This window comes from Rhea pennata, chromosome 10 (genome assembly GCF_028389875.1).
Source record: "Rhea pennata isolate bPtePen1 chromosome 10, bPtePen1.pri, whole genome shotgun sequence".
Lineage (NCBI taxonomy): Eukaryota > Metazoa > Chordata > Aves > Rheiformes > Rheidae > Rhea > Rhea pennata.
The window spans coordinates 10,124,109-10,139,768 of NC_084672.1; the positions used below are offsets into that span (position 1 = coordinate 10,124,109).

Here is a 15,660-nt window from a genome sequence, read left to right on the forward strand (position 1 = left end):
ACTGATCTGTGCGCTAGGAACCAGCTGTATTGCACCAAGGTCTGATTTTAACTAATAATATTAGGTTTTTAGTACTTTTAAAAATAAAGCTTATTTTATTAATAAAATACAACTCTAAAATATCTGAACACCACAGAATTTACAAAAGATAAGGATTTGTTTTTGTACATACTGAGACAAATAGTCCCTTCTCTGAAAGACTGAATTATGGAGTTTAATGTCTGTATATGCTTGTATCAGTATTCAGCCTTTCTCTTTTTCTCATGAAAATCATCTTAATTATAAACAGCACCATCTTCTCTTTTGTCTTTTAAACTTGGACTCCAAGGAGTTTAAACCTGGGAGTTTGGAGAAGCATCACAGTTAACTGCAACTAGCAGATACTAATGATGATTAAGGTGTAAGTGCTCAGTTTGCTCTTCTGTTCAAGTGGTGAGCCCAAGGGCCGGTTCAGCGCAGAGGAACCTGTTCCAGAGAGCGAGTGCTCCAGCCCCAGTCCTACTATTGCATGTAGTCGTGTAATGAACTGGGAGCCCACTGTGTTTAGCAGTGGGCAGATACTGAACAGAAGCACTCAGGACACGTGGATTTGGGTTTGGGAGGCTTTCTGAGTCCAGGACTAACTCTTGGACCGATAAAGAACTGAAGGGATACGTTGCTTGTAAACGTCAGGGAGACATGAAGCATCAGCTCACCAAGCATATGCACAGCGTGAGAAACTGGAGTCTCCAATATTTAGCAAGCTTGGATGTGGGATCCAAGATTATGGCGCCCTGATAAACAGCCAGCCTGGTCTGCAGCCTCTGTAGTGGGAGTTATCATTTTCTAAAATTTCAGAAATACTACCAGGGGGTCTGACAAACAGGAAGCTGTCAGGCCATAGCTATTCATGAAGCTTGTTAAATGTACAGTGACTGAACCAGGGGTTTAGTCAAGTACCTTTCACAAAGCTGCCCCATAAGTCACTAATGAGCACATTTGCTCAGTGATTTCTCATTAAATATAATGAACATTAGGTATAGTATATCAGATTGCTATGATTAATGAGGTTTTACTAGAATATGATTCTGGTAAGTTTGTTATTACTGGATCATGCTTACATTCACTGGAAAAAAATAAATACTAAAGATTCAATTACAGAATGCTAGACTTGTATCATAAAATACATTTTCACTGACTTTCTACTGAGAAATATTTCCTTCAGTTCTGTTTTCTCTTATTAGAACAAACCAGGCCAACTTTGACTTTTGTTAATACACAGTACTCACATTTACATGTGGATCTCAAAAATAATCCAATTTCCTTTGGTGAGTAACAGCTAGTTCAGTATATCCAGCACTGCACCAAACAACACTATGCATGTTTATCATGCATATAAAAATTTTATTTTCAGAGGAAGATACTTTCCACGCCTGACTTGGGCCTTGAAACTACCTCTGCGCAGGCAGAATTCTGTGTTCAGGAAGAACTTGTTCAAAGTAACTACGCTCTTTGTGGAGTCAGCTGCAGGACAGACACGTATTCAGCCTGTATCTGAGCTTTACTGTTCTTCTTTCCCAAGGAAATCTTAATGAGAAACAAAAACTATTCATTTAGAAATACATGTCATTGACAGGGCAAATTAAATTGCTTCTTATTTTTATTGAGGTATATATGTTTTATTCAGAGTACAGACCATAGAATCTACAAATAATCATCTAAAATCATAGAAATCAGAAAATCATCAAAATATTTTATAGTTTAAATGTTTTCATATTCCTTAAAAGTTTTAAAGGCTTTTGCAGTCAACACTACTATGATTACAATACAGAACATATCTGATGATACTACTTTCATTGTAGATTGCAAATGTAAGGGTGCTTAGTGCTTTACCTGGTCACATCTAGTTCTGCCAAGGAACATGTGAAGTTTTGCCTGTCATTTGTATTTCTGCAACAGGCAGATTTTATGATTTTTCCAACAGCAAAGCTATACCTTATCAGAAATGGAAATCTACTCTCCCTCTTCATGTAAAACGTTGTCATTGCTGAGTAGGTCAAGTTGCAATTTGAGAGGATTCAGGACGTTCCAAGTTTCCATTAATGAAGTTTGAGATTCTCTATACCATTGTTTCTTATGAGTTGACATTCAACCTTGGAAAGAACAAAGAACTTGACTTCATCATGGAATGGGCAGACCCATCTTGGAAGTATAATCAAGAGATTAAAGAAACTACCAATATCAAAAGATCAGTCCTAAGCACACACAAGGGAGAATGAACACATAAGAGCCAGCTGCTATCAACCTATATTCTATGTCTGGAAAAATTAATCAATCATTAGAACTCTACTAATATGAAGCGATGTTTAATAGTGGCCCAGATGAATGAGGTGTTGCAACAGGCAGACCTTTAGATCTTGGATATCTAGAACAATTAAGGTCTGGTGTCCAGCTACGCTCTTTGTGCAGCCAGATATTCATTAGAACTGCTGTAGCACCTGCAGTCTTAGTAAGGACAATATTCTGTAAGATTTAATGATTAGTAATTTCCAGAGAACTTAAAGCAAGTTTTGGGATGACCAAGCATTCAGAGTATTCTTACTCTATTCAGATGTGTTGTCACCCATTTTGCAGAATGTCAGGGTACTCTGAGTTACTTTCAGTAAAACATTCAAAATTAATGTTTTCAGTAGGTCAAATTATCACAAGTACTCTAAATGTTCCCCTGCTCATCTAATGCATGACCTCTCATGCAAAGACTGTGCATGTTAATTCAGACTTCTGAATAAACTTATATTCAGGAAGAAACTTGAAGAATCAGACCTGAACATATTCTCTTTAATATCAACAAGAATAGTTCTGCACCTCGAAGAAAAAAAAAATTACTGGCATTACTAGCAGCACAACAAACAAAATGTGTTGTCATCAAGACTGCAAGCATTGGAATGATTCTGAATAATTTAATTTCTTGCATATGCATATGTGTATTTCTTAAATTCATTTCATGCATGAAATAAGTGCATACACTTGCCATCTATTAAAAGTTTTGTTCTACAACTAATCAGACCTTGAACTGGTGAGTCCAATTTGAAATACTAAGTCCTGAATTAAAAATGCTCCCAAGTTAGGGGTCAAAGATTTTAGTCTGATCTGATCACTGATTCCAGTACTAACTTTGAAATTCAGATTCTGATTTCAGTTTTGGCCAATCTTTACCATAAATTTATGTTATTCTATGCATGTGTGTTCTGTAAATAAAAGCTTACTGACTGAACTGAGTTTTTTGGTAAATGATGCATTAGCTTTGTATCATTACCTGTTTGATCAGGTTTGGGGGTGAGGTATGCAGGCTGAGTGTATAGTCAGCTGCAATAAACCAGACCCTGTAATCCTTAAATTCAGGAACACCACAGAATGTTCCTGACAATACTCATCTCACTGCAAGATTTGCTGCAGATCTGTGCTAGTTAAAAACTACGTATTGGTTATATAATTTAAAGTTACCCTGTTGAGAATTACATTAAGTGAATGTCAAGCAAGGTTTACACACTTCCCACAGGAATTCCATTTATAGTCTAATTTCCACAATCTAAGTGAAATTAATTTTGGAGTCCTAATTTAATTTCAGGTTTACAGGTCATTTTGGCATCTGCATCTAGTGTAAGTAAGTAATACATTATAAAAACTTCAGCTGAATTAAAGGTGCTAGACTTAAACTGGTAATCATCAACAGCTCTCCTCACAGAAAGCACACACACAATATAGGAAAAGTGTAGAATCACAGACTCCTATGAATCCTATGAAACCATCTATTTAAATTCTCTCAAGATGTATATATTGAAAAAGAAAAGGAAAAAAAAAAAACTTTTTGTAGAGTATTGCAGCTGCCGGACACAATGTGCAATTCAGGAAGGGTGGGCCCTTGCACATTTTGTTCAAAATACTGTGTTCTCCTTTGATCTTGACAAAAGCAGACCTAAGAGTCTGAAGGGAGGGTCTGGGATTCCTGTTTAGGATGGATCACTCTTACCAATAGCATTTACAACTTTTCCATTAAGTGCTTCTGAATTTCAGGCCAACCACTCCGAAAAACTGTATCTGGCCCTTCTTGCCTGCTCCAGGGAGGAACAGTGGACACAGTAACAATCTGTGTTGCATCTCCCCTCCTAGGTGCCTGCCTTATAAAATACTAAGGGCAGGGGCAATATTCATATGTGTAGAGGGTAGAAAAGGAATAGAGCAGAAAGCTATTACTGACTAAATCAGCATATATAATATGGCACAGCCTTCCATTTGGTGGAAGAGGAGGTTTGTAGCTGCATTTTCCTGTTCATAAAAAATGTTTCTCTTTCCCATGTCAATGTATTAAATAGCTGTACTAGCAGCAGGGGACTAGTAATTGACTATATTTGGTAAGTGGTGAAAACAACAGTATAACATGGGTGAATACAAAGAGAACAAAATACAATCCACTTTTTTGTAGTGTCTTTCAGTTGCAGCAACAGGAGCTAACTAGTGTTATAAACATGACTGAGATATTTATATTCATGATATCTATATAATTTTTTCTTACCTCAAATATCATGTTTTTAACTATATAATATAAAGGAAAACATAAAAATGCCAAATTTACGTCTGATTGTGAAATCCCAGCTATTACTATAAAAGCTTTTTATTTATAAATAAAATCATTTTCCAAAAAAACCCCACTTGTGATCGTGTTATGCTCACAACTAGTTGGTTAACCATTCCTCCAGATCTCCATTTTTTTTTCCTTAAAAAAAAGGGGAGGGGGGAACACACAACTTTGCTACATGCAGACCGCTCTCAGGTTGCATCCCTAGTGTATCAACCATGATTACCTCTGCAGACCCAACACAGACACAGACCCTGCAGTTTCAGTCTCTCATGAAGTAAGGACAGTAAGTGCTAACCACAAAACACTTACTTAGCACCAAAGCATTTAAGACAAAATAGATCTTTAAAACAATAAAGCAATCAACACACTTGCCTCTCCTTCTGCATGACTTCCACTGCTGCAGAAAGGAAGGCCTAGTTTCTTTCAGCTTCTTCCGCAAAGTCTTGCTCTGTGTTAAATTATTTCCTTTGTTAGTCTCTGCCGATTTTATTCTTTTCTGGTTTCTAGTTCTCAGCCTGATAAAACAGCTACATCCCTTGGAACTGGAACTATCATCTTGTAATTACCACCTCGTGGGTTTAGCCACATATAGCTGACCCAGGGGAACCACTGAATTGCCTTTTACTTCTTCATCAGCTAGCTCCCCATTAAGTTAGATCAATAAATCCATACAGGAAAGTAATATAAACCATTGTATAGTAACTTCCTCTCACCAACCAGGCCACATACAGTGATCATAAAATTATTACAACTTGGTATTCTTTAGCTATTACTCAACACTGGCAACACTGGCAAAAATCAATCTCTCCTTCACAAAAAAAGATTTTACTAAGCAATAAAAGGGCCAAAGTCTGCGATGATTCAGGAAAGAAGACTTCAGCCTCCAGTTTTTGTTGTACTAAGCACAATGCAAAATAAAGATCAATGTGATGAAAGAAGAGCTCACACAAGTAAGCCAGTCTTCTGTAGACTACTAAGCCACATTAAAAAGCCTTTTAATCCCTTGTATGTGACAATGCCAGCAATTTTCAGCCCAGAGAGTTATTTCATTCAGACTTTGTGAGTGAAACCTTTTTAAAGCCACACATGGCTGCCTGATTTTCATGTCTCCTAAGCAAAAGGAGTAGGACACTATTTCTGAATACCATTTCACAGAGCTGCCCAAGTCCTGCAGATCACCTTCGGACTCAGTAGCTAGGAAATGAAATGAGTATGCACACATCCTTCTTGAAAGAGATGTGCAAAGGACTTACGAAGGAAAGATCCCCTCCAAACAGCACTGAGTAGAAGTTCCATCCTAAACAATACTGGTACATCTACTGGACCTTAAAAACATGCAGCTCTCTCAGCCTCAGTTCTACTCAAATTACTGGAGCCAAGAGAATCTATGTTCAAGGCTCCCTTTTATAGTAAGGTTATGTGTTTATGGTCAAACGATAGCCTTGAAATCTGTTAAGAATTAATGGAAATAAATAAATTTTCACATGATTGTAGCTAATGGGGGTGGGGGGAGAAATAGCTTATGGATGCACTTAAAACACAGCCTATAGTTCCCCATCCCTCTTCTTCCCTCTCCCTTACTGTGTACATTAACAACTTTTTTTCCCCTTAATTTGTATGCATCCTGTTCACACAACTCCCTTCTGAACTGTGCTCATCCTGTGTTCATCCTTGTTCCGCAACTAAAAAAAAAAGGTCAGGCGCACCAAAAATAGCCAAGGGATTAGTCAATCAAATAATGACAACCTTAGCAGCAAATCTGGGCCCATGCAAGCATAGTAAACCCAAGTTCTGCACGATCTTTAGTCTAGCTGGGCCAAGAGTACTTACAAAGCAACAGCAGTGGGTAGGAAGGATTCAACAGGCAGTTGCTCCAACAGCACACTTCTTCCACAGTGAAAATGACCAGTATACGTGATATTTTCTACAGTTTTTTTCCAGAGAACAAACCAAAAGAGATGGTCAGGTCATTCATCAATCATGTATTTCATATGCAAAGCAGCTGAACACCCTGGACTATTACTGAAGGAAAATGACACTTGGCAAGACTGACTTGGAGACAGACTATCCACAAGCAACCTACTAAATGACAAAAACTACTGGGTTTGCCTCTTGCTGATACTGAGGCGATAGGCAGTGGCTAAGTCTCAGTAGATTAAAGGAGCCAAAAGAATATATGCTTTATATTATATCAGTTACAAAGAGTGCTGGTAGCCCTTTCAGCTGGTAGGAACAGCCACGGGGTAAGTCCTGGCTGTGTTTTTAATGTGGGCAGCTGGGAGGACGGATGGCGGAGGAGCCAAAGGATGCTCTATCTAAATCAAGGATCTTGTTCTAGGGGAATGGTACAAACCAGACAGAGAATCATGGCAGCAGTACCTAAAGATGGAAAAGATTATTAGGTCATTTAACACCTCTTCCAGGCACGGGTGAGACCTTAAGTTTTCTAAAATTAAAACTTTCAAACTCTCATTATATGTAGTCAATCCTCATAAAAAAATAAAAAAAAGAAACCTAAGTTTAAATTTATGAGAGGCATTCCTCTTGCTACATAACATCTCACTGCCTCTCTTAAGGACATATCTGGAAATATTTTGAAATACAAAGTCAGCTGGGTTGTGCTGGCCATTGATTCTTATTTTTCAGAGTATTCTGAAATCATTCCTATTTATAGCTTTTTTTGAAAACCAGTTGTTGGCAGTAGGCCCAAATTGTTTAGGCCCAAATCATGACCTTACTTAAAACTGCTATAATCCGACTTAAATAAACAGAACTTCCCTCACACTGTTACAGTGTGGAGAGATGGGTGGAGAACTGCCATATTTTTGACACACCCGTAAGAGAGTATCTGTCCCTTTCCTCAGGCCTGGCTCTAAAGGAAGGGGTTTTTTTTTCCCCCAGTAGTGTGCATCCTGTCCACCCAACAACTTTCAGAACTGTGTTCATCCTGTTCATGTCCTTCTCTACAAGTAAGTAGAGAAGGCTGCTGGTGCCTTTAGGTGATGAATGAGAATACCTACAAATAAACTTTCCCAAAGATCTTTAAAAGCATGCAGTCCATTAGATGGGCTCCGTTTCTGCCAGGACATTACTGGATCTGGCGTGTGAGCAAACAGTCTGGATCTGATTTTCATTTACATCTAGGTCACTTATGCCACTGCAATAGTACGATTGTGGTAGGACTTTAATTTAAATGTGAATTGGGCCCAGTGTATTTTTAGATTTTTATAGCCTGCTAAGTGCATTTTAAGTCCCTAGAATTAAGAGTTTAACATTAAAGTCAAATCTGACTGAAAGGAGCAAACGAGTACTATTTAGCTGAAGCAAAACACACAACCTAAGACGTTGTTTCAAAACGGAATTTGATTCTTTGGTACTATATTGATAGGGGTATTGCATAACAGCGGAGAATCTTACGTGTAAGACATAAGCATTTCTTATCATCATTTACCAAACTATATACTCCCTTTGGAAGTATCACAGGGAGCATGAGGCCCATCTTCTTGTAATTTGTTCCAGCACAATTAATAATTTTCATTTTATTATTATTTAATGGCATTAGCTTGCTTGCCTCAAATTTATTTAGTTTAACATCTTGCTCATGACAAGAATGGCCTTAGAGTTCTTGGTGTGCTCCAGCAGGGAAATAAGCCAGAGGAGAAAGTCTTATTTTCAGACACTTTCCATACGCTCTCCAGGTTAGTGCCAGTAAAATGCTATCTGTCCCACTAAATTCTAACAAATGGCAACAAATCTTTAAAAACAAGACAGAAACACGAGAGGAACATACCAAATTCTTTTACACTGGATTAAAAAATGGGATTGAACCTTATCCCAAGTCAGATGGTAGAGGACAATATTTATATGTAAATAAAAATGCACTGATATCCTATACTATATTTATAGTACCCATTATACCTAACAAAGTGTTGGGCTTTTTAAACTAAATTAAAGCAAAGCAAGCTTGAGCCCTCCGCTGGTGTAACAGAGGCCGTCTCTCCTGAGCACCGTGAAAGCTTTTCAGTCTATTATCATATTAACTGGAATAGGAAACACCTTCTCCCCCCTGAAGCCTAACCGACGTGTAAACGACGTCCTCCGCCGCAGCCCCGGCGCTACGAAAACCCGCGCGCCGCCCCGTTACATAACAGGGGCCGAGCCGTGACAAGGCCCGCGGCTTCCCGCCGCATCCCACTCACCTGGGGAGCGCCGCGGCGGGCGGGCGGGCGGCGGCGCCACTCGGCCCCGCCGCCGGGGCGCGGAGGGCGACGCTTCCCCGCCTCCCCCGCCCCCGCGGTCGCCGCCAGCGCTCACGTCCCACCGCCCGGCGCGCTCCCACCCACTGGGCGGCTGCGGCACCCTACACCAATCCTCTCGGGCTGAGCTCATCCGGCAAGCCCCTTTCCTTCTGCGCTTCACCTTCCCCTCACCCCGCGGGTGCTCACCCCGACATCATTTTTTTCTCTCTCTTTTTTATTAAATCGATTCATTCGACAGCCCCTTTTGTTGATCCCGCTCCTCGGCAGCAAGCCCGCTGCCCCTCTCCCGCCGCCCCGGGGGCGGGAGCGCGCGCGGCGGGAGCGGCGGCCGTTGCGGCCGTTGGAGCCGTTGGCCGGTGCCTCGCGCGGGGCCGCGGCCGCCGGGCGGGCGGCGCCGGCCGCGGCACGGCGCTGCTGCCCCCTCTGCCTGGGAGGAGCGTGAGGCAGCAGGCGTGGAGCGGGGCGGCGGGGGGAGGGCAGGATTTAAACGAAGGGCGGTGACACCGCACAAAAGATTTCGATAGGCTTAAGTGAGGTTACAGCAAAGGCAACGGGGAGGGGGGAGCCTCCCTCAGAGCCATGCAGCGTCTGGCTGGCAGATCCGCAGCAGCCGCCTCTTCCCAATAGTTTGTCTGAAAGCCTGAGAAAGGGAATTTAAAAGAAGAAGATTTTTCCCCCCTCCTCCTTTTCCCCTTCCCTTCCCTGGGAGTTGGCGACTCAGCCAGAAAACATGGCAGGAGGAGCGCAAGGCCGGGCGGGTTGCAGCATCCGCGGCTGTAGCCCGGAGCCACCACCCTTGTTTGCGGGAAGAGCCTAAGTTGGTGCGGCGGCGGCCACAGCGGGAGCCGGGCTTGGAGGGGCCGGCGGCGCCGAGTCTGCGGGGCCCTGGGCGAAGGGGGCATGGATCGCGGCGGCGGGAACCAGCTCGCAGCGCCCGCGTGAATGATCGAGGCAGGAAGGAGTGAGGCAGCCGCAGAAGGAAGGGGAACGGATCCCTCCCTCCCTCCCCCAGCACCCGGATCCGGTGGCTCTTTTTTTTTTTTTTTCCTCTCTCTGCTTCTTTCCCCCCCTCCCCTCTGTCTCTTTCTTTCTCTTTTTTAATTATCTCGCTCCCCACCCCCGTCCCGGGTGGCGGCGGTGCCCCGTCCCCTCCGCGGCGGGCTGCGCGGCGCGGGGCTGTGGCGGCGCGGCGCGGCGCGGGGCGGCGGGCGGCCACACCCTCCGCGGCGCTTCCTGCGAGCCGGCGGCGCGGGGCCGCCGCGGGCGCGCCGGGGGCGGCACATGGTGCGCAGCCGCCGCCCCTCCGGCCCTGGCGATCTGCGCCCGGCCTGCGCTTGCCGACCGGAGGAGCAGGGGCACGGTAGCAACTTCGAGGGCTGCGCTCCTGCGCTAACTCCGTGCAACTGCTCCGCGCCTCTAAGGTATTCCGCCTCGTGAAGGGAACTTTGCGCAGAATCCCGCTGCCGGCAAGCCGGAGGAAGGTGGCAGAGGGGAGGGAAAGCAACGTGCAAAACGTAAAATATACATATTTACCTGAACGATGCCAGAACGGGGCCCGGGGGCTCCTGGCGAGCGCCGACCCGCCGCTGGAGCGTCGTAGGGGTGAAGGCGGGCGCCCGGCAAGCTCGCTCCCCACAGCAGCAGCAGCCCCGGCGCCCAGAGCCTTTTCTTGACTCCCGGCGATTAATGGAATGATGTTGCGGAAAAGGCAGAGCGATCCTGCCGGGCTCAGTCGGGACTGCTCTGGCGGCGGTGGCAGAGGCAGTGGCAGTGGGGTCGCAAGCGGCATGCAAGTGCCCCCCCGGCGCTATGGCTAGCGGTGGCTCTGGCAAGTCCACCAGCGAGGTGTCCGGCGGTGGCATCCCCAGCAGCAGCTCCCTGCAGAGGAAGAAGCTCATCTCTATCTGCGACCACTGCAAAATCAAGATGCAACTGGTGGCTGATCTGCTCCTGCTGTCGAGTGAGACCAGGCCGGTAAACACTGAGAGCTTGTCTGTCTTCGGGGAGTCCTTCGAGAAGTGCAGGGACACGATCATTGCCAGGACCAAAGGACTCTCCATCTTGACCCATGACGTCCAGAGCCAGCTCAACATGGGGCGATTTGGGGAGGTGGGAGAAAGCCTGATGGAAATGGGGGAGCTGGTGGTCTCCCTGACTGAATGCTCTGCCCATGCTGCCTACCTGGCTGCAGTGGAGACTCCGGGGGCCCAGCCTGCTTTGCCTGGCTTGGTGGATCGCTACAAGGTGACCAGGTGTAGGCATGAGGTGGAGCACGGCTGTGGGGTCTTGAAGACCACCCCTCTGGCAGATATGAGCCCGCAGCTCCTGCTGGAGGTTTCCCAGAACATGTCCAAGAACTTGAAATTCCTTACAGATGCCTGTGTGCTGGCCAGTGAGAAATCCAAGGATAAATTTGCAAAGGAGCAGTTCAAACTCAGTGTCAAATGTATGAGCACCAGCGCCTCTGCCCTCTTGGCGTGTGTCAAGGAGGTCAAGACTTCACCCAGCGAGCTGACCAGGAACCGGTGCGTCTTGTTTAGTGGACCTTTGGTGCAGTCTGTCTATGCTCTGGTGGGCTTTGCCACTGAGCCCCAGTTTTTGGGTAAAGCTGCCACCATTAATCCAGAGGGCAAAGCTGTGCAAACTGCCATCCTAGGAGGAGCCATGAGTGTGGTATCTGCTTGTGTGCTCCTGACCCAATGCCTCAGGGATATAGCCCAACACCCCGAAAGTAGCACCAAAATGAGCGATTACAGGGAAAGGTTGAGGAACTCAGCTTGCGCCGTCTCGGATGGTTGCAACCTGCTATCTCAGGCACTAAGAGAAAGATCTTCACCCAGGACTTTACCGCCAGTGAACTCCAATTCTGTGAATTAACCCCCACACCCTCTGTTTAGATCCCAGTCACTGCTAAAGGAAAATAATATCCCACCTCCTCACCCTTTTTGTATACCAAAGAATTTGCTTGGATGAGCCCAATCCTTTGATTTCATGTGGTGAAGAAGCAGAGCAGCATATACAAACTATACGTACTAATAAAGGTAGCCAGTTTTGGCTTCGTTCTATTTTATTTCAAAGTCAAGCAGGTATCCGCAGATAAATTTTCCTTTGTTCAACAAATCTGCACACAAACAAATGGTAATGGCAACTGTTAAAAAGTTTTATATTTGGGGAGGTGGGGGTATCTTGAAAAAAAAAAAAAAGCTTTAATCGCGCTGGGTGCGGTTTTTAAAGTATGTCTTGTCTTGTCTTCCGAAATTTCCCTTCTAAATTTTACTGTTCAGTTGTGCAGGAAAAAGGTTACCTCAGTTCTCACTCATTTAAAAAATGAAAAAACCCAACAACACATAGATGATGGATGTAGCTACTATTTTGTCTGTTTTGTATGTCTTTTTTTTTTTTTCATCAAGTGTTAGGTTAGAAGTGCATTTGGTGTGTAGGAGTGGAAGGACTGGAGGTTGTGATTATGTTTTCCATGTGTTGATTTCCAAACTGGGGGAAAAGCTACTGTGAGTGTTTAAACAAACAAACAAAAATTACACTATAACAAAAGTGATTTTTAATTTTTTTTCCAATGTCAGTTTTTATCTTGCATGTACTGGAGTATTTATTTCATCTATTAAAATGTTATGTTTCTCAGATGTCTTTCTGTGAATCTCTTAATACTTGAATAATTGAACAACTAGGCCTGTTTGCATTGTATGTCATTTTCCCCAGGGAATGGGTGGTACAAATGTAACTGTAGTGCTAGACAGCAGCATACAGACTTGAATTCAGTTCTCTTATTTTCATAAAAACTGTCCCTCCCCCCTCCCCTTAAGACTGCTCTGATAGAGATACTCTTTTTAATGGCATTTATGGAAAGCTGGACAGTGCTGTATGCATTGGGATTATTCCATCTGCAGAGTGCTGGCAGTTGCTGCAGAGTGGCATAGGCTGGCTTTGTTTGTCTTTATCAGCATTCTGGTAATCTCTGAGAAGTTTGTGCATTTTAACTCTTATAGGTGTTGTGAGCCATCTGTGTTAAACTTGTAAATTTTCGTGGTAATTCACTAAGGGCTTCTTGAAAAGCTGTACCCTGCTGGATAGCCCTACTTACTCTGTGTGTCGGCTTAGGAGTGGGAAGGTTTGGTGGACTGGGCGCTCTGATTCCTCAGAGGTTTGTGTTGGAATTCCTCAGTACAGATTTCTGTGAAAATATAGGAAGTCTGATGTTGCAGATACCATGAAAAGTTAGTTAACTTTGAGGCCCAGTCCAACCCCCGCTGAACTTCTTGAGAGTTGTGAATGGGCCTTAGGGTATGCTGCAGTCTTTATCATGATTTCAGTGGTTTTCAGCCTATGTTTTGTGGATCTGTTGGGGTCTGTAGACTTACAAATGTTCCATGAAAGATAAATGAGAAAAGCAAGTCTTCTGGCAAGACAGCTTCGTTTGTATGCAGAGGTGTATTCTGTAACTGGACTTTTTAATGGGTGTGCAAATCAAACAATGTTGAAAGCTGTTGGAAACTATACCTGAAAAATGTTGATACCGTGGTTTAAACCTTTACTGTACAAGTGCTGTACTTCTCTATTTATTTCTTTGAAGAAGTAAACCTTTTGCCTGTTTCAGGATACAGGACAGACCCAGAGTAGTGAGAGGTCCTTTTTTTTTTAATAGCATTATTGTTTCTCTTGCCTGTGACACTTTTACTTTGTTTCAAACACTAGTAAAACATTACTGTGTAATGGACAAATACATCTTATCAAAGGAGATAAAAGCTAAGCTTATATATCTGTATCGTTGGAGTTAGGATTATTCTTTTCCTCAACTTAAATACAGTGAAATACTAGGGTTTATTTATTGTTAAATGAAACTTTTCTGACTCCAGTGAATTGTATGATTAGGATTTTTTTTTTTTTTTTTTTTTTTTTTTTGTACGAAAATCAGTCCAGGCTTAACTCCTCTGGGTATATTTTTCCCACTACCCTATCTCTGATGCAGTATAATCCTATCATGTATGCTACAGAAACAAGGATGTCTGCAGCTATGCAACTGTTATATAAAAGCTTTCTCAACTATTTTTATTGTGTATATATTTTATGTTGTGTGTATATATATATATATATATATATATACTAAGTTTGACTTATCGAATTCTGTTTGCTGGAATATTCAGTAGAGGAAACCTCCACAGGTATTTCCTCAGAGACTGTCTCGCTTGTGCATGCACATACACTTTCCCATCTGGATGGCAGGAACAGCTGTAGAGCTCCAGAGGGATTTGTAGGAAGTTAAGGCCATCTCCAGGGAGGTCCCATGCCTCTGTAGTGTTGGCAGTTGCTCGGCTGTCCTTTGTAGCCTGGCTCTGTGAAAGCCAAGATACAATCCCAGCCTACCCTTCCTTCTTTTCTGCAGTTGTCCTTAGGGGAAGGAGGGAAAAGAGGGACTGTAGCAAACATAATGCTTGCAGGATGTACTATCTTCTGTGGCTACAGACAGGAGATGAGGAACTGGCTCCACCCTTCCTTTGCACGGATCCTAGATGGAGAGCAAAACTTTGCGTGGGATGGGTGGAGATGGTGCTGGAAAGGCTGCAGGGCAGTGCTGCTCAGAGAGGGCCTGTTCAGGGCAGGTACTGGGGTGGCCCATTTAGCTCCAGTTATTTTCATTTTGGGTGACCTACATTTGTGAGGCCTGCTTCCAGATATAAACCAGAGGCTTCTGAAGGGCAGTTCCGTAGTGCGTCTGACAAAAAAGTAACGTCCCACTGGCTCTTTTGATGTTTCCGTTTAATAATTTTTGGCACTGCTGAACTAATTAGATTCTTTTTGATGCATTTATACATTATTAATGAGGGTATATGGATCACAGCATAGCCTTCTTATTACCTCTGCATATGAAAGGCAATATATTATTAATGATGATAGCGCCAATTTTTTTTGTGATAAGATTCTGTTTTAAGTGGTTTAGTACAATTTTTAACAAGAATACTGCAGATTTCTCCCCCCACTTCTGATTATATTTTGAAGTGGAGTGCATACATGTAAGCAAAACAAACCGCTCTAGATCTCCTTTTCCTCTTCAGATGTGTGTTTGGGGGGAGGGGGGCTCAGTGTTATAAAATAAAGCATGTGAAATATAGCCAGGTCATGATTTTAGTTAACAGGATGATTAAAAAAATACATACATTTAGTAAATTTACCAAAATAACTTACTGTAACATATAAAAATAATACTAATTTTAACACATCAAACATTTCTTTCCAGAGTAGGACTCCCACTGTTGACAAAGGAAGCCGTGCATGCCTCTGGACTCAGCTCAGAGAGTATCTGTCAAAATCTGTCATATTCAGCAAAGTTCAAAGAAAGGCTTTTCATACAAACTAATACAAACAACTGTTCTTATGCACTGTGATTAAATGTTTAGCAGGAAAAAAAGTCTGTATATATACACGCATTGTGGCATCCACCCAGCTGAAAGTGTGGTTCCACAACAGAGCATGAACATGCGTATATTTTAAATGCTGTAGTCTCACATTTATATGTGCATTAATGTATATTGTGATAATTGCTTTGGAATGTATTTCTACAGAATATTAGTGCTAATATAAGAGATTATTTCAGGAAGCATAATCATATTGTTTGTGTTCTTTGTGTTTTCTGAGACAGAAAAAGCAAATAATGAACTTGTTTTCAGGGTGCAATTTCCTGCCACACAGAGGTCACCAATTCACTAGGCTTCATACCTGTTTGCCCAAATGCTTACACCATTTATGTAAACAGGTAGTCTAACTATTTCA

The 15,660-nt window shown here is 43.1% G+C and overlaps 1 protein-coding gene and 1 long non-coding RNA gene across 3 annotated transcripts; one reads left to right on the plus strand and one right to left on the minus strand.

Moving 5' to 3' along the window:
* Positions 1 to 1,377: 1,377 nt before the first annotated feature.
* LOC134144782 (uncharacterized) lies at positions 1,378 to 8,905 on the minus strand. 2 transcript variants are annotated; one of them, XR_009959487.1, is made up of 4 exons: positions 8,818 to 8,905; positions 6,449 to 6,542; positions 1,975 to 2,132; positions 1,378 to 1,566 (listed from the first exon to the last, which is right to left on the minus strand). It is a non-coding gene; the product is annotated as an uncharacterized LOC134144782 (long non-coding RNA). The 2 variants fall into 2 exon arrangements; XR_009959486.1 differs by lacking the exon at positions 1,378 to 1,566 and having other exon boundaries at positions 1,653 to 2,132.
* Positions 8,906 to 10,132: 1,227 nt separating this feature from the next.
* On the plus strand, positions 10,133 to 12,518 carry TLNRD1 (talin rod domain containing 1). The gene has a single exon (XM_062584137.1). The coding sequence runs from the start codon at positions 10,687 to 10,689 to the stop codon at positions 11,752 to 11,754; it is 1,068 nt and encodes a 355-aa protein (XP_062440121.1). The 5' UTR covers positions 10,133 to 10,686; the 3' UTR covers positions 11,755 to 12,518.
* Positions 12,519 to 15,660: the final 3,142 nt, after the last annotated feature.